The sequence below is a fragment of the Limtongia smithiae genome (assembly GCF_038497785.1).
Source record: "Limtongia smithiae strain NRRL Y-17922 unplaced genomic scaffold V1518scaffold_10, whole genome shotgun sequence".
Taxonomy (NCBI): domain Eukaryota; kingdom Fungi; phylum Ascomycota; class Lipomycetes; order Lipomycetales; family Lipomycetaceae; genus Limtongia; species Limtongia smithiae.
Window position 1 is genome coordinate 98,625 of NW_027117631.1, and position 19,071 is coordinate 117,695.

The 19,071-nt window shown below is 54.5% G+C and overlaps 8 protein-coding genes across 8 annotated transcripts; 5 read left to right on the forward strand and 3 right to left on the reverse strand.

Annotated features, from left to right (window-relative positions):
* Positions 1–5: 5 nt before the first annotated feature.
* Positions 6–833, forward strand: V1518DRAFT_420143 (uncharacterized protein). Its single transcript, XM_066904935.1, has one exon. It carries the CDS (start codon positions 206–208, stop codon positions 542–544), a length of 339 nt encoding a protein of 112 aa, XP_066758082.1. The 5' UTR covers positions 6–205; the 3' UTR covers positions 545–833.
* A 941-nt stretch (positions 834–1,774) lies between these two features.
* On the reverse strand, positions 1,775–4,730 carry V1518DRAFT_406692 (uncharacterized protein; the record flags this gene model as incomplete). Its single annotated transcript, XM_066901960.1, has 5 exons — positions 1,775–2,918; positions 2,977–4,192; positions 4,299–4,499; positions 4,562–4,582; positions 4,649–4,730. The coding sequence occupies 5 exons, from the start codon at positions 4,728–4,730 to the stop codon at positions 1,775–1,777; spliced, it is 2,664 nt and encodes an 887-aa protein (XP_066758083.1).
* A 185-nt stretch (positions 4,731–4,915) lies between these two features.
* On the forward strand, positions 4,916–7,384 carry V1518DRAFT_420152 (VHS domain-containing protein). The gene is made up of 6 exons (XM_066904936.1): positions 4,916–5,260; positions 5,343–5,430; positions 5,486–5,561; positions 5,617–5,854; positions 5,914–5,969; positions 6,019–7,384. Exons 1-6 carry the CDS (start codon positions 5,110–5,112, stop codon positions 7,108–7,110), a joined length of 1,701 nt encoding a protein of 566 aa, XP_066758084.1. The 5' UTR covers positions 4,916–5,109; the 3' UTR covers positions 7,111–7,384.
* Positions 7,385–7,390: 6 nt separating this feature from the next.
* Positions 7,391–9,167, reverse strand: V1518DRAFT_70469 (phosphatase 2C-like domain-containing protein). Its single transcript, XM_066906654.1, has one exon. The coding sequence runs from the start codon at positions 9,048–9,050 to the stop codon at positions 7,671–7,673; it is 1,380 nt and encodes a 459-aa protein (XP_066758085.1). The 5' UTR covers positions 9,051–9,167; the 3' UTR covers positions 7,391–7,670.
* Positions 9,168–10,308: 1,141 nt separating this feature from the next.
* V1518DRAFT_70679 (uncharacterized protein) lies at positions 10,309–13,175 on the forward strand. The gene is made up of 3 exons (XM_066906656.1): positions 10,309–10,332; positions 10,437–10,542; positions 10,598–13,175. The coding sequence occupies exon 3, from the start codon at positions 10,692–10,694 to the stop codon at positions 12,834–12,836; it is 2,145 nt and encodes a 714-aa protein (XP_066758086.1). The 5' UTR covers positions 10,309–10,332; positions 10,437–10,542; positions 10,598–10,691; the 3' UTR covers positions 12,837–13,175.
* A 1,365-nt stretch (positions 13,176–14,540) lies between these two features.
* V1518DRAFT_420159 (transcription factor S-II, central domain-containing protein) lies at positions 14,541–15,418 on the forward strand. Its single transcript, XM_066904937.1, has one exon. It carries the CDS (start codon positions 14,761–14,763, stop codon positions 15,307–15,309), a length of 549 nt encoding a protein of 182 aa, XP_066758087.1. The 5' UTR covers positions 14,541–14,760; the 3' UTR covers positions 15,310–15,418.
* On the forward strand, positions 15,405–16,277 carry V1518DRAFT_420161 (uncharacterized protein). Its single transcript, XM_066904938.1, has one exon. The coding sequence runs from the start codon at positions 15,468–15,470 to the stop codon at positions 16,188–16,190; it is 723 nt and encodes a 240-aa protein (XP_066758088.1). The 5' UTR covers positions 15,405–15,467; the 3' UTR covers positions 16,191–16,277.
* On the reverse strand, positions 16,034–18,745 carry V1518DRAFT_70650 (uncharacterized protein). Its single transcript, XM_066906655.1, has one exon. It carries the CDS (start codon positions 18,556–18,558, stop codon positions 16,252–16,254), a length of 2,307 nt encoding a protein of 768 aa, XP_066758089.1. The 5' UTR covers positions 18,559–18,745; the 3' UTR covers positions 16,034–16,251.
* Positions 18,746–19,071: the final 326 nt, after the last annotated feature.

The window sequence follows — 19,071 nt, forward strand, 5'->3', positions numbered from 1 at the left end:
GGCAACACGTCGCACACGATCTCTGCCATTGCGCGGTCGCGTGTGGCGACATTGCGCCATCCGAAGAATGTTGAGATACTGATTCATGTGTAAAACTGCAAACTGGTTTGTACTGCTACTGAAATCCGAGCATTGTTTATGATTGCGGATAGCAATTCTGTGTCATGCGGTGGGGCGCGCATCTTAATGTGAAGTATTGTTCTCCATGTCTCGCCTCTGCGTCCCACCTCAGCCCTATTGTAAACGACAGCAACGCCGCACATATTCTCGCAATTTCCTAATTTTACCTGTTGTTTGTTCGTTTACTTTCCCTTTGGTCTGGCTTCAATCTCCATTCCAGCTCTGCTCGCCGTCTTCAGTCGGTTATTCTGCAATTCAGTACTGCTCTTGTGTGATCGCCGCTGTTCCTACATTATGCGTCGCTCTCGTCACGCGCGGCGGTCATTACATCCGGTGCCTCGAACACAGGAACAACACTATAATGGCTCCTGACCTGGCTCTGCACTTATGTGCCCGCAACTGCTCGTCTGTTCGGTATTATTAGGGCCTCTGCTAATCCGATTATTGTCTCCGCTGTCGAAACGCTCTGCAAGAAGAACGAGCACCGCTGCCGTTATTACATTTAATACTCATTTATGCTGATGATTCCATCACTTCTGCAATACCACTTTATATTGATATACGCGGGAAGGAGTAGATTGGATACTCTTCGCAGCCCGGATCTCTCTAGAATCGGCGACCCGTGCTAGTTAGCAAAAAGAGTAGACAACGCAATTGGCAATACTTATGATGACCTCTCTAGCAGCATCTGAAGGCGATTATCGTAGAACAACAATACATTTCTTAACCTTTAAAAGTCTTGCGGCGTATTGAATGGCATTCTGCTTGATTGAGCGCGCCCATTGCGCTCTGTAAATATCGATTTCTTGTATTACAGACTCTAGCGGGCGTTCTAAGCACGATCAAATTGTTGTCGAGAATACTTGAAGTACTTAGGATGTCGTTGATAAGGCGAAGGCTTGTAAGCCGGCAGAGGAAGTATGTTGATTGTGAGGTGGACGGAGGGATGTACCCTACAACGTCGTCGTGTGACACAATGATCTGTGTACTGTCTTAACCCAAGCTTCGGACTCGAAAGATCAGATGATCAGAGCCTAACCTAAAACACTACTAAGGATGCATTTGGTTTTGCGCCCGAAGAGCTCTTAGAGTATTCCACCCGGGAGTTACGGTAGTTAAATGATGAAGATGTCTGGACGGCTTTCTCAAAAATTTGAACTGCCGTACATTTGGGAATACGATATGCTACGGTGTAGCAGTGTAGTGCCAACTTCAGCAAATAGCAGGGTACTGGTTAATATTTCGGCAAATTAGTGTAATGGCTTGTACTCTCTAAGAGCACAGAATTTGGGACTACCCGCCCTCTACCGACTCCTTACCAGGATGCCAGGCCCGGCAAATCTTTTTAGACGTCAGAATTCCGTTTCAGGAAGTGCAGATTGAGTGTTTGAAGCTTCCGAAAAGCACGAGTCAAGTCTGTAAAAATAATAACTGTGGATCTACCGGCACAGGAGATTAGAACAGGAGGTTAGAAAACTCGATAACAGGGCAGCGATGGGAGACAGATCCGTAGATCGACGAGTTCTGAAAGCCCGGACCACTCTCCGGCTCTCTCGCTACGCAACGATATGCGACGAAATTGCGGCGAATATGCGTTGACTAATTATGGATGCAAGAAGACGCCGTACATGTACAAAAAAAGTGAAGTCACCCACTACTTTGCTGTTTGCACTTTGGTGACAGCAATGATCTCCTCCACAATACCCGCGGCAACGGTATTGCCATCCTGCCGAAGCACAATTCTGCCGAGATCCTTATTGGCTCTAAACTTCTCCATCGGGAACCCGCTGCTTCCGTTAACCTCAATTTCGATGACAGCCGTTTGTCCACTGGTGAGATGTCTTGGCTTGTTCTTAAGCAAGCTACCAGAAGTTTTGTCGAGCACCGAAATCAGCTTTGTGATATGCGCGGCTTCGTTAGTGCGGCCGCGGTAGACGATCACGTTCGACCCCTTGATGAGAGGGATCCGGAGTTGGAAAAGGATTACCCGTGCCGTGAATGTTTTTGCGCAGGGTACTGCTGCTGCTGCAGCCGAGCAAAGCACGTCGCCGGCTCGAATTTGAATGAGATCGATGTTTGACAACACAAGTTGCACGTTGTCGCCCGCTACAGCCCACTCGTCAGTTCCAGTTTGCGAGACCTGGCCGCCAGCGCTCATCGTAGTAATAGCCTTGACGGTCGCAATCTCCATGCTCGGCACGATCCGCACGGTCTCGCCGATCTGCACGGTTCCGGAATTCACACGGCCGGCGACGGCAACGGAATTGGACGAGCTCTTGTATGCGTCCGTAATCGCAAAGGTCATTGGCGCCATGATGTCGCGTTTCACTGAGGTTAAATTCTCGAGTTCCTCCAGCAACGATCGTCCTTGGTACCAACTTAACTCTTCCACTATTGACTTTTCCGCGATATTGTCACCGCTCAAGCCGCTGCACGGAATAAAGGACACTTGCGACTCGGCAAAGCCAACCGTGCTTAGAAACGGGAGCATCGTCTCTTTGATCTCTTCGTATCGTGATTCGGACCATTGAACATTATCCATCTTATTCACGGCAATGATTAGCCGCTGCACGCCTAAACTCCTTACGAGAAGCGCGTGCTCTTTAGTTTGACCTGACTGTAGAAATCCTGACTCGAACGCATTAGGCGAAGAGTCGATTACGAGCACAGCAAAATCTGCCTCGGATGCGCCCGCGATCATGTTTGGAACAAAATCCTTGTGTCCTGGGGCGTCAAGAATAGTAAAGCTGACCTTTGAGGATTCAAATGAACTTGTCGCGACATCCATGGTAACGCCTCTGGAATTAAAGCGTTAGTATGGCCAACTACAGGTACGAGTAGCTATCGAACACGTACCGTTCCCGCTCTTCAGAACTCTGATCTAATACCCATGCAAATGCGAATGAACCCTTTCCGATAGTGCTAGAGTCGCGTTTATACTTTTGTATCGTACGCTCGTCGATCGCGCCAACATCATATAATAACCGCCCCATCAGCGTACTCTTACCGGCATCGACATGTCCAACGACAACGAAATTAATATGAGGCTTGCGTTGCGATTCCGCGTACTTCTTCGCTACGTTGATTTTGGTCTTGCTGATCGAGGGGGGGGATTGGTCTTTGATAGAAAGACCACCGAGATCCTCTTCAATTCCTGTTTCTTTCTTCACACTGTTGCCGGTGGTACCACCCTTCGTCGTCTGCGCAGTCTTCACGATATCATCCGGACTCGGTTTGGCGAATGCTTTGATGACGTCATTTGCCTGCTGTGGGCTTACTGGAAGATAAAACAACCGGTTATTAACAATCTCCTTCCACACACACGCACGCAAAGCAGCCTCCTGCTTCCTCTTCTGTAGTGAATCGTCGTCTGGGCTCTTGCTTTCCAGTGATGACGCGAATAGCCCAGGAGGGTTGTAACTTGAGAACAACGTTGAAGCTGATAACATATCATGCTGCATCGAAGCCTGCGTTGGCGCGGAAGCAGACATTGGTGACATGCGTCCCCCGACCGCGTTAAATGGGCGTAGACTAGACACTGGCTGTGACGGAGACAATTGTTTCGCTGGTGACATCGAGCGTTGACGGATCACGCTCTCTCTACCACGCTCGGCAAAGAGAGTAGATAGCCGCTTGGCGACAGGGACAGGTACCGGCGAAGCTACGGGGACGGAGCCCTTGCAGGGCTCGGCTAGCGGAAGAAGTGCAGAACCAAGGGATGCAGGCTGCAAGCCCTGCGTCGGCACCAGAGCACCGTCGCTAGCCACGGCCGCTGCCGACGCCTCCTGATCTTGGCGCCGCTTCTCCGCCCGCGCTTTTGCCAGTGCTGCAAGCTTCGAAGAGCCCCCAAGCAATCCACGAAGTTGTCGCGGTGGTTGCGCAAAGCATTGCGTGAAGACCGTGTTCATCGACGGGTCGATACCCCAAGGAATACCATCAAATGCCGAGACATGATGCTTAACACGTCGACTCATGGGATCGACTGCGGTGGATGTAATGTCTGAGTGGTCATATGTCGAGCCCTGTTCCGCGACGGCGAAGAGATTGTCCTCACAACTGCTCAAATCCGGCACTTTGAAAATGAAGGCATGTTTCAACACTCCATCACCACGATACGACTGCAGAAGAACCGCACCAAAAGCAGGAGGCAATAAGGGGGCATAAAAGAAAAAACAAACCTTTAAGTTGCTGAGCCTTTGTTTGCTGCTGAGAAGATGCGAGCTTCTTGTTCTCTTCCTTCTTGAGTTGGCTGCGAAGAAGCTTGACGGTTTTATCGACGTCGAAGTAGTAGTCCCAAAGAGTGCTGCGAACTTGTGACTCAGCGACACCAGAACCGCGTAGCAGCGTCTTGACTTGTTCTGTGGCGGCATCCCATTGTCCTATGCATGGTGATCAGCAGACGTAGGTGCGGCCGGGATATGACCGCAGAGTAGATGCTTACGTTGATCTTCTGGGCTCACGGCTGTGGATAAATTGTCAATAATCAGTGGACCAAAATAAAAGCAATAGCTAGTACACTCTAACATACTTTCGTCGTCGACCGCTTGGTCATAATCGGCCTCTTCGTCGTAGAAGTCGTCGTCTGTGAGAGCATTAGCGGCGACAATCATATATCCTGGCCACAAAGGTGTTCGCGCGGTGACAGAAATGCATACCGTTGTATGAGTAATTAGGCATTGTAGTGTGCAAAGGCAGCAAATAATAGCCAGTATAAGATCCGTTTAGGTGTATGTACTGAAGGCCAAGTTTGAGATCGAGTGAACTGCGGAGATGGGAAGATTGAGTGCTCTGATGAGTTGTCTGAAGCGGGTAACTCGTCCAAGTCAGCGCCGTTGTCGTCGTCGTCGTCGGCACCGCTATTCCTTCCTCCACACTGCTCGACCGCCCGTCACCGCTAACGCACACTCCTCGGCCTTCTTCGGCATTCACCCACTCTCCACCCCACTTCCTTCTGGTGGTCACTTAGTTTCTCACCCACTTTGCTCCGCAATGTCTTTCGGCAGGTACTCCGACTCATCCGGACGACCGACTCGCACCGAGTCTTATACCGAGCGGTTCCGGGTCCAGGAGACTCCTGCGGCCGTGTCGCGCGTGACACGGCCGGACACGCATGAGCCATCGCGACTCGCTATACTGGTTGGTATGTGTGGCCTTAATAGCCTTGAGTATGAGCTACTGCTGGGGCGCGAAGGTACTCCGTAAGCTGACTCGGGACTTCGCAGATAGGGCATGCGACGCCTCTAACCGGCAGCCGAACCTGAGCTTGAACTTGGAGATTGCGGACTTGATCAACGAAAAGAAAGGCAATTCGTATGTTACATATGGCTATCGCCACAGATGTACCCTGCGCTGACACCACGAACAGCGCACGAGAGGCCGCCACTCAAGTTGTGAAGCTAATCAATAGCCGCTCAGCCACAGTATCCATTCTCGCTCTCGCTGTACGTCTTGATCTCAATTATTTATCAGCGTATTTCGTTGCTAATCCTTGCTCAGCTCCTAGATATCTGCGTGAAGAACTGTGGTTACCCGTTTCACCTGCAGATATCACGTAAGGAGTTCCTGAACGAGCTCGTTCGCAAGTTCCCGGAGCGGCCACCGCCACGGTACTCGCGGACTCAGGAGCTAATTTTGGAGTGCATCGAGGAGTGGCGAGAGACGATTTGTCGGACTAGCCGGTATAAGGAAGATTTGGGGTACATACGAGACATGCACCGGTTGCTGGCATACAAGGGTGAGTTGCGAGCAGCAGTGCGGAGGCAAGGGCCAGGTTACTGATGCGGTTGTGAACAGGATATAACTTTCCTGAGGTGAACCGCGACGATGCGGCGGTTCTAAATCCATCTGACGTATGTCTGTATATGCTCAAGTTCACAGTACAATAACTGACTGCCGCAGAACATCAAATCGTCAGAAGAGCTGGAAGAGGAAGAGCGTGACGCGCAGTCTGCAAAGCTGCAGGAGCTGATCCGGCGCGGTACCCCTGCGGACCTGCTTGAGGCGAACCGGTTGATGAAAATCATGGCTGGCTACGACAAAGAGCATCAGACCGACTACCGCGCCGAAGTCGCCGAGGAGCTCGCGAAGATCCAGCGTAAAGCTAAGTTACTTGACGAGATGCTCGACGGCGTGCGCAATGGCGGCATGATCGGGCGACAAGATGCGTTTGAGGAGTTGTTCGGTGCGATCAAGAACGCGCAGCCGAAGATCCAGAAGATCATCAAGGATGAGAGCGACGACGTAGAGGCGGTGCATCGGTTGCTTGCGCTGAACGATTATATCAACACCGTTGTTCAGAAATATGAGACCGTGCGCACGACGAAGAGGCCGTCGTCGTCGTCCTCAGTGACGTCCAGCGCGGAGCCAAGCAGGGCCGGATCGCCAGTGTCGGTGCAACCACAGAAGCCAGCTGCCAAGTCAACTGGTCCGCAGAACTTGATCGATTTTGACGATGAGACCGAGGTGTCAGGGACTTCGCAGCAGGCGATTTTCCTCTCCGTGTCGCCGTCCCCGTCGCCGATGATTGGCACCCCGCCACCCGCAATGGCCACTCCCGCCATACCCGTATCCCCCATCACAACCACCACAGCAACAACGAGCACGAGTCCGGGTGTCGTTACCGGCGGCGGTATCAACGCTGCTAGTAAGGCTGCAATCATGGCGCAATTCAATGCGACCCCGTTGCCATCCACCACCCCGCAACCGCCGACCACACAGTTCTCTGCGCTATTCACCGCCATGACACAGCCTCAGCAACCGCAGTCGCAGTTCCAGTTCCAGCCACAGCAATCGCAGATGCAGTGGCAGCCAAGCGCAATGCCGACTACCACTCCGCTGTCGGCGCCGTTCTCTCCTATGCCGCTCCAGCAGCCAATACAGCAGCGATCAGTACAGCAACTTGCTGCCTCTCAACAGCAGCAACAGCAACAACAGCAGCAAACCACACAATCCAACAGCAGCAGCCTGCTAGATCTCGAAGGCCTGTTCTGAATCGGGGGCCACACAGAACCACCACATAGAGCCAACGCACGCATCAGCATACAAAGTGGAGACAGATATTTTGTAGTGATTTAAGAAATGATGATGACGAAGGGGAGAAGAGGGTGGGGGCGCCACTCATGGTGTTTCTTCGTTAAACTGCATATATTGCGATTTTGTGTTTTAGTATTGTCTCCCTTTTTGATTTTCTTTGTTACGAAAGGGTGTTGAGCGTCGCAAGATACGTTAATTAGTTAGTTGGCCATATATGACGATTTACCCAGCCAAGAGATGATACGGCCACTGGTTGGTGATATCACGAAAATAGGGATTTGGGATGCCGGATCTAGTGAGGCCAGCTATGCAGGAGTCGTTGCGTGGTTGTGCAGGAGTACAGGCCTGCTGGTTAGGGTTCGGCTGGGACGAACGGTACAATATGCGTGGACACGCGATGGACCGATGCGACAATCCGGTCATTCGGATTATAAGACGACAATGTAACCGGTGATTATTCGAGGTATATGCTTAGATTGTGTCCATAAATCGTGAAATATTAATAAACATGCATGCGTTTACTGTCTTCGTGTCTCCATAGCTTGGCGCAGTCGATACTCGCGCAGGTCGCCAGTGCGATCAACCGGGGATGTCCATGATCCCCACCCGGACAGTCGGACGACCAGGCACGTCGCGTTGTCGTCCCCGCCGATCGCCTCTGCAAAGTTCACGACTTCTTTCGCTGCGTCTTGGGGAGTGCCCCGCACGTAGCCGGAGCGATAGCCTACGGAGGTGACGATGTCCACGATCTCCTGGTCTGACACAAACTTCGACACACCATCAGAAACGAGTACCAAAAACGATTCATTCCCGCCAAACCCATCGTGCGCGTCTGGTCCTGCACCGAGCGAGTACGTGGTCATATCTGGCTCCGCGGAGACACCGAGACCCTTCATCGCGCGGTCGCCGAACGCGCGGGTGTTCTCGACGTTCCCAAACCGTTCTTCACCAAACGAGTCGGTGAAAAAGCTGGCAGCATAACGACGGAGGCGGCTCGATTCGATAGGGGAAGAAAGGTGGTGTGCGGCGGTGAGAGCGTGTGCGAGGCCGTTGCGGTCGCAGAGCACGCAGCGGGTATCGCCGACATGAGCGACGAGCATTGTCGCGGAGGCTCCGGGAGCGAAGTATGGCAGACTCTCTGCACCAATACTATCCTTGTCGCCGTATATCAGCACACTCGTACATGTTGAGCCTGCCGGTCGCTCCGCCACGATGTAATCGTAATCCGCCTGCAAAAACGCAAGCGGTATCCGCAGAGGCAAGTCGTTATCATCCGTGATCATCCGCCGGTACCGTTCAAAATGGCCCTTCCAGCGACTCCAGTACCCACCGATGTTATCTCTCCACTTGCGCTCGAGCTCCTCCGCAGTCGTGACGTCGCAGGTCTCGATGTAGTTCGCGAGGTGGCGCGCCAGGAAGTCGCTGCAGTCAGCACCGCCGTGGCCGTCGAAGATGGAGTAGTAAAACACGTCGCGCATGTGGGGCTTCGCCGTGGTCGCGGTTGGCAAGGTGACCCGTCGCGAACGCGGGGTGAGCGAGGTGGAGGCTGGAACTTGGATCATACCGATCGAGTACCGGTCCTCGTTGCTCAGCCGTGTCACCCGCGAGGTGAAATGTCCAAGATGTGTCGGCGCGCTAAGCAAAGAGACCCGCAGCCGCGGCGCATGCAGTGATGTGGCATTGGCAGTAGTAGCTGCGGGTGACGCGGATGATAATGGCGGCGTTGGCGGATGTACCGCCGGGGCAGTGTAGTACGTTGTGAACGCGGCGCAATTGCACGGACGGCGACGATTGTGGCAGTGTGGTGTGAATGCGTGGGAAACTAGGCGGTGACTTTTAGAATGGGCGAGAGCGGAGGCTGCCGGGGAATAGGCGGCGCGGCAGACGATGGCAGGCATGGCTTGGAGGGGCAGGGAGAGTGGTCCGGAACCGGGGCGATGATGAGCCAGACTAAATGAGTGTTGGCGACATGCACGACAGAGCAAGAGGAAGCGGTGCCTGTGAGAGTAGCCTGCCGGAGTAATGGCCTGGGCCAAGAAGGATGCACTGCCCGGGCGAGAATGAGGACCGGAGCGAGGATACGGAAGTGGTGGACCAGGAGTTTAGCGCAGAACACACCGTCGCCTGCGGCTCAGGGGCTAGAAGGGAAAGTACAAACCCCGTGCACAACACGCGGGCGGCAATCGCCCGTCGACGCACGATGGGTAGAGCTGCAGCCAGAGGAGCTCCTGAGTCCACTATAGAGCTGCTGGCGATGACTGAAGCAAACAACAACACGCCCTGTCGCAGTGGTCGCGGAAGGAGGCCGCATCGACCGAGCGCGAGGCGGCGCGAACAGGGAGTGGGGGTGGGGAAGCCTAGGGAGCGGAGAGCGTGTCGGGAGGAGAGCATTCAGGGAAAGGGGACAGCCGCGATGAGCGCCCCCTGCACGAGCATACGTGGATGCAGCGGTTATGCCGTAGATGCGCTTGCAAATGGCACGCCAGGAGGGGCTGCCTCGCGCTTCTTGTCCTTCCGCGCAGGGTTTCATCAATCTTTCCTGCGCGTTGACTGGTTCTGAGCATGGCGCAGCCGCGCAGTGCACAGCGCAAGCGCACCGGCGCTGCAGGCACTGGCAGCAACTCTCAAGACACTGCGTCGCGCAGAAAGCGACAACGACAAGCAAAGCAGCGACAGGGACAACGGGACGAAGGGGATGAGGACGACGACGACGACGACGACACAAGTGGTTTGGATCTCGCGAAACTTGATGACGACGACGAAGACGCGGCATGGTATCTGCCGGACGAGGACGTCGACAGTAATGAGGGCGTAGCAGCAGTGTCGGCCGCAGCGGCCGCAATTGCGTCGACATCAGTAGCCACGTCGATGGCACACGCGAGCAGCGCGCGAAGAAAAGCAGGCCGAAAGCAGAACGTATACCGTGCCGCATCCAGAGCGGCGCGGCGGGGGGCGCCGACGGCGGACGAGGTTGTCGGGGGATGGCTAGTGCGTACGGCGGAGCGCGAGCATGAAACAGCTGGGAAAGAAGAAGAGGAAGAAGACGACGAAGACGAAAACGACGACGACGCGGACAGAGCTAGGAACGGGAACCGACGAGAGTGCGTCGAGGAGGCCGCGCTGGCGACGCTGGCAGCGGAGTACGCGGGCGCCGCAGCGGCGGAGCACGTGCCGCCAACGGTACGTGATCGTGTGACCACCGGTGACCCGGCCGTGATCCGGCGCAGTGGCGGGGAGCGCGGGGGCTGCGCCACGATAACAAGGCTGACTAATATATTCACCAGGAGCTGCTGATCGCGTTGCACACACACATCGCAGGACGCGCGCGCGAGACGCTAGATGGGGACGCGGTGGTAGGCGCCTTCGACGGTGGCGCACTGATTGCACTTGGTGAGTCGGCAGGAGGAGCATCTCTGCGCACATCGAGTACTAGCTAACAAAGAAGGCGTGCTCGTGGAGTCGGCTTGCGAGGCGTTGTTAGACACCGCCACGCGCGGCGCTGGGGGTCACATGCAGGGGCGTTTGTGGCGCAGACGCACATGACGTGCGGGGCGCGCGATTGGCCGCTTTGGCGCCGCTTCTTCTGCGCCCTCTGCGTAGCGCGTCTCCACACAACCTCTTCTTCCCCTCGCTTTTCTTCCACCCGCCCTGCTCGCCTGCATCCCCGCCGCTGGCCTACTCTTGCCTCCGCCTCCCCTCGCATGCTCCCGCGCCAGAAGGACCCTCTCCTCGCTCTCGCGCCCGGCCGCGTTGCCCAGCTCGACACCTCGTCCGCAGAGTCCCTCTGCTCCATCTGGACCCTCTTCTCCCGCTGCGCCGAGAACATCGAGAACGGCCGCCGCCTCGAGAACCTCTCCTGGCGTCTCTGGAATCGCGAGGCCTTCGTCGTGCCAGTCGCTCTTGCTGCGACCTCTTCGTCACCACCATCGCAGCTCTCATCCGATGTCCCTGCGCCCGTTCCCGCAGACGCTTCCGCTGACGTCTCCCTCCCTGGCCTTTCCTCTAGTGTCGACTCCCTCGCCAGCGACCTGAACGACACTGCAGATCACGTAGCTGCCACTGTTATTGCCCCATCGGATCTGCCCGCAGCTACCCGTCCCGCGCGCAAGCGGCGGCGACCCTCTGCTGCTGAGCTGCGCAAGAGCTCGTCCGAGCGCTTCCAGCGCGTCATCTCATCCTTCGGCGAGGCATCCGTCGAGGACTGGGCGGCTTTGCGCGAGAAGCTTCTAGCACAGCGTCGCGCGACAGCTGAGGCTCGAAAAACCGCTGAAGACGCTCAAGCAGCCGCCGCAACAGCTGCCGCGGCGCCTGCAGATGTCGCCCCAGCCTCGACCGCCACACCCAATCCAGTCGCCACGTCCAACGACGTCGACAGCGACGATGCTTCTGATACCTCATCTCGCGGCCGTCTCAACCGAGTCGCACCTTCCTCTACGTCGATCGTTCGCGGCTTCTCGCCATCCAACATCTCGGTGCATTCCGTCCGCAGCGAGCTGTTCCTCGCGCCACCGCGATCGCAGGTGATGTTGCCGTCCTCCAGCGCTACCAGGGGTGGCGCTCCTTCGAAACGACGACTTAGCGGTCTAGCCGAACGCGTTGCTGCACGCAACGCGGAGACAAAGCGCAGCATGTTCTTCATAGAGTCATCGCCCAGTGAATCGGACGGATTCGGAGAGAGCGTCTCCCCTGCTGGTATCCCTAGCAGGCAGCCACACCGTGGTTCGTCATCGCTTGCACCCTCCATCGACGGCTCTTCCGCCACAGCATCGCGCAAACGTGCGTCGTTCCGCGACGATGTGACCACCATTCCGGACGAAGACTTTGACGACGATGATGACGATGACGACGATGACGACGATGATGATGATATTTCGGAGTCGGCTATTGACGACGCGGACTCGGACTGGGACTCGGTCGACGAGAGCGGACCGCCAAGTTTCGACGAGACTTCGTTTTTTGTGCGCGAGGAGCGGCCTCGTATTCCTTCGCGACAGTCGCTTCTATCGACGCTTCTAACGACCGATCGCACGTCTCTCTCGAACATCGCGTCACGGTCAACCCCCGCAATTGCATCGGCATTCACCAGTGTGGCACCAAAGACCGCGACAACGACGGCATCATCGCGCCAGGCTCCCAAAGCCTCGCTTATCGCGCCGACGGCTCAGCGGCGCACGTCTGCCGACAAGACCGCGGCTGCGCCACCGGTGTTGACGATGAGCGACAGTTTCGCCACTCCCACAAGGCCCAACGTACCGTACTCGAGTGGTTCCTCGTCCACCGTCACCAGTACCGGAACAGCGCGATCGAACACAGTCAGCAGTTCAAGCGCAGCTGCACCTGTCGTGATTGCAACACCCGCTGGTAGCAGCTCGGTGGTCGCGCAGCCGACGCTCTCGCCGCGGAGTACGCGGCGCAACATGCTGGCGACGGAGCTCTCCGAGTCGTTGCGCAAGCAGTTACTTCTCGAGCGCCGCCAAAAGTCGATGTCCACAGCTGCGGTGTTGAAACGGCGGCATACCTCGCATGACGTACAGAATCTGCGTGTGTTTCCGCCGGGACCTACCCTCGCATCAGCCGCGACAGCTGCTGCGCCTGTCAGCACAAGCGGCAGCGGCGGTGGCGGCGGCTACGACGATCGACAATATGAACATCTCGAAGTCGGCTATCACTCGCGTGGGTGGTGATCGATCTTTTCTTTTTTTAGTTTTGTGCATCTCAAAACACACCTTTAATGTTGCAAAGAGAGTGTGTTTTGGGAACAAGGAGGCGGGCCAAGGGGAAGGAAAGCCGGAGCAGGCGTTTGCATTTCTCTATTTATCTCCTCTTTTTCATGTACGCGCGTGTTGTTATCTTCATTCTTGCATTTTGTGCTTTTCAATTACCTTTGTGTGTATGCCTGCTTTTTAATTTGTAGTTACTTCGGAGTCCAAAATATGATTTTTATGTTTAAGCCGAGCGTGGGAGAAGGTTGGGAGAGTCTTGGTAAACATATCTGCAACTAACACAATATTCATGGAATGGTGATCTCCGGGTTCTCAAATATCTGAAGGGAATAAGCAATCTCGGGCTTGTGTTTTCTCGAACTGGGAGCAATGATCTTTCTGCAACACTTGGACTTCAACTGCGCCAGATGGATGTTACTACTGCTTTTCTCTATGGTGAACTTACCGAGGACCTTACATGAAAGTTGCACCTGGCTCCATGCATGAATCCTCTGGCAAGGTCTACAAACTGCAGAAAGTTATACCTCCGTCGAAACACTATCACACGTCATATACGTCGTGTCTCATAAGTTACCTAACTACTCACCGTTACTTAGTATGTCGTTATTAACACATTAGCACTATTACACAAATGACTCATAACCGTAATCTACCAGTTGCTTGTTTTAATACTAACAATCAGTTACATCCCAGTAGTGAATCACTCCCTCATCAATTTCGAACACCCTGCCTCGTCAATAATTTCCTCCAGTTCTTCAGCGTCACAATTACTGCCTGTATAGAAGCCGAATATGCATGTCCCGACATCTGCAATGCTCACGCTCTCAGCACTGTGCGTAGTAATACACGCATGATTGCCATCTTGCCCATACGAATATACAGATGTTGCACAATCGCTGTCATGGTTTATATGCAGTGTCCATGCGTTAGTCCGCATTACCATGCACAAGAGGATCGCGAACACAACACATGAACACCTCATTGTTATCAATCACCCTACCTTCCCGTATAAAATCCCTGTAGTATGCTAAGAATCGACTTTTATCAAGTGTACCTCTCAACTCAAATTTGCAATCGCAGTTTAGCCGATTAACTCTTATTATGAAATTCCTCGAGTTATGCTCTGATTCCTCGTATGCTTCCCAGATTCTCGAACTTGCGGACTTGTTTAAGACGATGTAACTCATAAGCTATCACGTAACTACCTTATAGTCGTTCCAAGGCGCTATGATCACTATTAACCTTTGACGTTGTGAAGCACGTACTTTAATGTAACAATTCCTAGGCACCTTGCAATGTTGAGTCTCCACCTACGTCAAACAATACAGTCAGCCGAGCGTCAAGCCGCCACGATGAAGCACGTATATAAACGTAATTATTTAATCCACTAATTGCATATATTACAACTGAAGGTTATATTGTCACCATCAAGCACGTACGCCACCGTCAAGCACGTACGCCAAAATCAACCTCAATTGATAGTGTTGTATCAAAGGAAAAATGCCAGATAATAAAGAAGTCAGGACAGAAGGAGAGAGCTGGGTTTTTTATAGACACCAGCTGCTACAAACCCCTCTCGGCTATTGTTGGCTATGTCGTCATATCCGAAGGTCCCGCATACACACGGAGCCTCCTCGGCTATCCCAGAACCTTCCAGAACACCCCAGAGTCTTCCACAATCTCTGACTATGTCCCATACCCCAATCCTCTGTATCTTCTCCAATATCCATCCTTTCCCCTGCTATTCGGCCACCCCATAGTCTACCATCAGTAGCATATTTCAACATAAAGAGCTCCAGCCGACTTGGTCGGGCCACCAAGGCACAGAAGAAACATTACACTCTACGATATCATACAAGTTAATATTCGCCACGGAATAGCGATCATGAACAAGCCGGTAATGAGTATCGGCGATGAAACTGCCGCACGCAGGCAGAGCGCTGCGGCGATCTCGTCTGCACTGGAGGCAGCCTCAGGCAGCAGCGCTGCGACGACAGCAGAAGCCGCGACGGCTCTCGGTGTTGCGATCGAGGCCGCAGTATACGAGCAGTACAACAATACCCTGAATCGGCCTATACTCCGTGAGAAGCTGCTCAACATGAAACACAACCCTGCGCTGGCGCGTGCGTTGTTGGCGGGCACGCTCAGCCCGGGGCGGTTCGCGAGCATGACGAGTGCTGAGATGGCGACGGACGAAAGACGGCGTAGAGATCAGGAGATCAGCGAGGAGAACATGCGTGCTTCCGCGATTGATATCGAAGATGCGCTCAACGGTGGGGACGTAAAGAGCGGATTGCTCGATGCGCGCGCGGCAGTACGGCGGATCAGTTTTGGCGGGGACCCAACTGCGTTGGACGGGTACCTGCAGCAGCGGCAGGGCGGGGATGAGGAGGATGAGCAAAATGCTACTGAACTTGAGTTTGAGAACCATTAAGGTGGTTGTGGAGAGTGTACATTATCAGGTTGTGTATATAGTTAGGATCACGGATGATGGCGTTTTGCTTTGTACGGAAGTTTATGAAATTCTATGGCTCCGGAGATGAGTTCATCCTCGGTAATTCTACCGCTTATTCACCACTCTCTCTATTTATCATGGCATTGCTGGCACCGCTACTAGGCCCCTCTTTGCCCACCACCTTCTCTGTTTCGGCGACGGTTGCGCATGAGTACGACGACACCCGCACCCGTCTTCGGGAACTGACAGTCCCCACACCGCTTCCCCCGCCATACTCCATCGGCGAGGCGCCTGCTTCACCACCCCCATCCTCATCCTCGACAACAACTCTTGTATCTCTCCTTTCACGCAAGCGAGCACACCCGCGTTTGTTATTCCCGCGGGACTTGGCGGATGCCGTGCTACTCGACAGCGGGGATGACATAGTCGCGCCACCTCGAGGAGAGGCGGCGTGGGGATCGAATATCGGGAGTGAGACGTGGTCATTGAGTAGTGTGTTTGCGAGGAGGGGTAAATGGCTCGAAAGGCGAGAACGGCAAGCGGGCGGTGCGCGTGAAGTCGGGCATGGGGAGCCACCGCAGTTTGTGGCGGCTGTGGACGCAAGCAACGCTCAAACGACGACTACGGCAACGACCACCACGAGTGGCGACGACCACACTTATGTATCGCGCTCATCTCGACCTCATGAGCCTCGCTCTCGAGATTCACATTCGCATGATTCAAGCTCACAATTCCGCCACCATCGCAGTAGTACACATCATCATCGCAGCAGCGGCAGCAGTTCCAACCACACTAGCAGCCGTTCCTACTCCGATCGCCGCCGCCATCACGACAACTCCCGCAGCACCCGCCCGCGTTAAATCTTCATCATATATGTACAGTTCTATTATATTACTTTTGTTGTTCTTGTATAATACAAAGTTATATCGCCATTGTGCCCATACTCATTAAAAACACCTGAAACGCAAGTTGCAACGACCACATGCCAACCTTGCGCATACGCCGCGCCCGCTCTTCATCGTCGCGCACGTTCGCCGCAATGGCCTCGTACACCTCGGCCGAAAGGTCCTGCATCAGTCCCGAGTCGAAAATAGTCCAGCTCCCGTCGAATTCAGACTGTTTTTTTACCACGCGACAGTTGATTGGGATATACGTGTTGTGATTGTTCATGTATGCCACGATTGGGCGCACCAGCGCATTGTTGACGTACGAGAGCTCCGGGGTGAGTAAAGGCACGCCAGCGCGCACGTTGTGCATCTGCACGCGCAGATCGAAGACGATGTATTTCTCGGCGTCCCGTTTGGGTGGAGGCATGGAGTTCACGGTCGGGTCGTTATCGCCTTGTGATAACGGTGGCCCATAGAGCACGTCGTCAAAGCTTGTGGACGGCGATGGGTTTCTGTCGACCAATGTGCTTATCGTAGTGGCGCTTGTGCTGGTCGTTTTGGCAAACGGCGGCAGTGTCATGTAGCGCTCGACATAACGCTCGAAGTGGCGCTCGAAGTCATGCTTTTTCCGCTCGCCCCATTTGCGTTTCCAGTGCTCCATCACATTCCGCACTGTCCACGCATTATCGTCATCGTCCGTGCCGCTCGGCTCCCACTCTGCGCGGCCATCTATGCGTTTCCGCTGACGATTTAGCAGCGTCGTTTCCCAGTGCTCCACAATATCCTGCATCACCCGCGAGAACTTGCCATCCTCGTCTTCGGACGGGATCATCACGTCCGCAATCAAGTCAACTTCCCCGCGAGTGATCCAGCTGAACGCTCCGGTTTCAATGCCGCGATTGAGGTGGTCGATGTTCACACCATCGATTCGTAACCGCGTAGTTTTCTTCCACGATGACGCTGCCGCATCGGTACCGTGCAGACCGTCCATACCGGATACGGTCGACGTACTCAACAGGCTCTGTCGCGGATGGATGGTGAACAACGAATCATCGTACGACCCTGACATATGGTTCGCGCGGAGAATATCGTAAAAGAGCCACTGTCGACGCAGCTGCGGCAGGTCGCAGCTGAAAATACTGATCTGGAACGGCCGAAAACCACCTGGCTGGTGCAGCGTCACGAGCGAATCCTCGAGCACGAAGTGATCAATCTCAAAATCGCCTGGCTTATGGATCTTCTTGTACACCCGCGGGTCCACTCCGGGTAGCCAGTACACATGAGTTCGGTCGACGACACCCCGAATACCCTTGACCTCTACGTCCTTGAGAATACCTTTGCCGTTCATCCACTTGCTAAACGAAAGCGTCACATTGATGGAGTCAACAGTCAAATCAAATTGTGTGTAGTTGCCGTCGTCAACGACCGCAGGCGGCGGTGGCTCCACCGCGTCGCCCCCATGCACGACAGCTGCGGCGGCGGCTGCAGCGGCTGCAGCAGTCGCCTGCGAACCTTTGGTGACCCGCGTGTTATGTGTGCCGGGCCGTCGAGAGACAAAAACATTCTTGAACGAGATCACGCCGTCATTCCAGTGCGGCACGATCGCGCTCTCAAACACGACGGTGATGCCGGTCTCTCGTGTGAGATAATTTCCGATAATACGCGCAAGCGTCTCCTGCGCAAACACAGTATTTGCGGTTAACAGTACTAAGGAGAAAAATGTTGTCGTGCCAAGAATAATCCACAACACGTTTCCCACTATCAACCACGAAAAGAAGGCTGACATGTCGTCCATATTGAACGGTCGCACTTGACGTAGCAATGTCCACTTGAACCGGATGCCAAACCGGTCCCATGCGCTCGTCGCGGCCGTTAGAAGTTCCTCCTTGGTTGGCCGATGCAGACGCCGCGAAACAGCACTGCCCCAGCTCTCGTTTGATTCATTGGTAGAGTGATCAGGGTGTTCATCGTGGTCGCGTGACTTCGGATTTGCGCTCTCGGAGTCGCTTCTGGGAGCTCCTACCGGGGGGGGAAGTGGAGGTCCAGTACTGTATTGACTCCGCAAAAATAAGAATGAGAAACTGTTTATCCGCGGCCGGCATATCCCGAGTTGCGTCAGCAGCAGATTTTTCTGGGGTGCTGACAGGGTCTCTAGACTTGTCCGCGAAACAGACGGGATAAATCTGCGAAACCGAGGCACCTGTCGCAAAGCCGAATATTGTCGACGGAAAGTGGGAAGAGGAGTATTGCAGGTAGGAAAAGCGCAGCGGCAAACAAAGGCGGCGGGGAGGATCGACGGTCTCGATGGCAGTATGCTGCCGCCACCACGAATGCTGGGCATGGCTGTGGACTGCAGAAAATAGAAAGAGGCTGTTTGACAAGGGTACGCGCAATATGCTCGTTCCGCTAGTCAGTATACTGACTGTGGCGAGAAGGCGGGTGGTGGAACAGGTAGTGGGAGAGGCCTAGTCGGCCAACCGGATCAGCTGGGAGGCAAGAGCGCAGCCAGACCAGTTGAATGTCTGGCTTGCGGGGCACTGAGCCTAGCGTTGAGCAGGCTTGAAAGATGGAATACGTCTATTATAACCAGTCAGCATGTATGCCGGTATTTAGAGAGAGCAATGAGACGAGATAGGACGAACCAGACGCCGGAGCTTGCACGACCTTGCGTGAGAGTGCACTGGCTCGTACTGAAGTCGCGGTCCAGTCAAGATGTCACGACTGGCGAGAGTGATGAGTGGACCTTGCCGCGTGAGTCAACAGTGCTTCTAGATGGCAGCGACAACAAAACAGACGCAGGCGGCAAAGGAGCAGGCCATGTCTGACAGTGACGGCGGATGATGGGATGGCGACG

Coding starts and splice junctions, on each gene's coding strand:
- V1518DRAFT_420143 (XM_066904935.1), top strand. CDS start 206: ATGTCTCGCCTCTGCGTCCCACCTCAGCCCTATTGTAAACGACAGCAA.
- V1518DRAFT_420152 (XM_066904936.1), top strand. CDS start 5,110: ATGTCTTTCGGCAGGTACTCCGACTCATCCGGACGACCGACTCGCACC. Junction 5,261..5,342: donor GCGACTCGCTATACTGGTTG/GTATGTGTGGCC, acceptor GGGACTTCGCAG/ATAGGGCATGCGACGCCTCT. Junction 5,970..6,018: donor CGGTTCTAAATCCATCTGAC/GTATGTCTGTAT, acceptor TGACTGCCGCAG/AACATCAAATCGTCAGAAGA.
- V1518DRAFT_70469 (XM_066906654.1), bottom strand. CDS start 9,050: ATGCCTGCCATCGTCTGCCGCGCCGCCTATTCCCCGGCAGCCTCCGCT.
- V1518DRAFT_70679 (XM_066906656.1), top strand. CDS start 10,692: ATGACGTGCGGGGCGCGCGATTGGCCGCTTTGGCGCCGCTTCTTCTGC.
- V1518DRAFT_420159 (XM_066904937.1), top strand. CDS start 14,761: ATGAACAAGCCGGTAATGAGTATCGGCGATGAAACTGCCGCACGCAGG.
- V1518DRAFT_420161 (XM_066904938.1), top strand. CDS start 15,468: ATGGCATTGCTGGCACCGCTACTAGGCCCCTCTTTGCCCACCACCTTC.
- V1518DRAFT_70650 (XM_066906655.1), bottom strand. CDS start 18,558: ATGCCCAGCATTCGTGGTGGCGGCAGCATACTGCCATCGAGACCGTCG.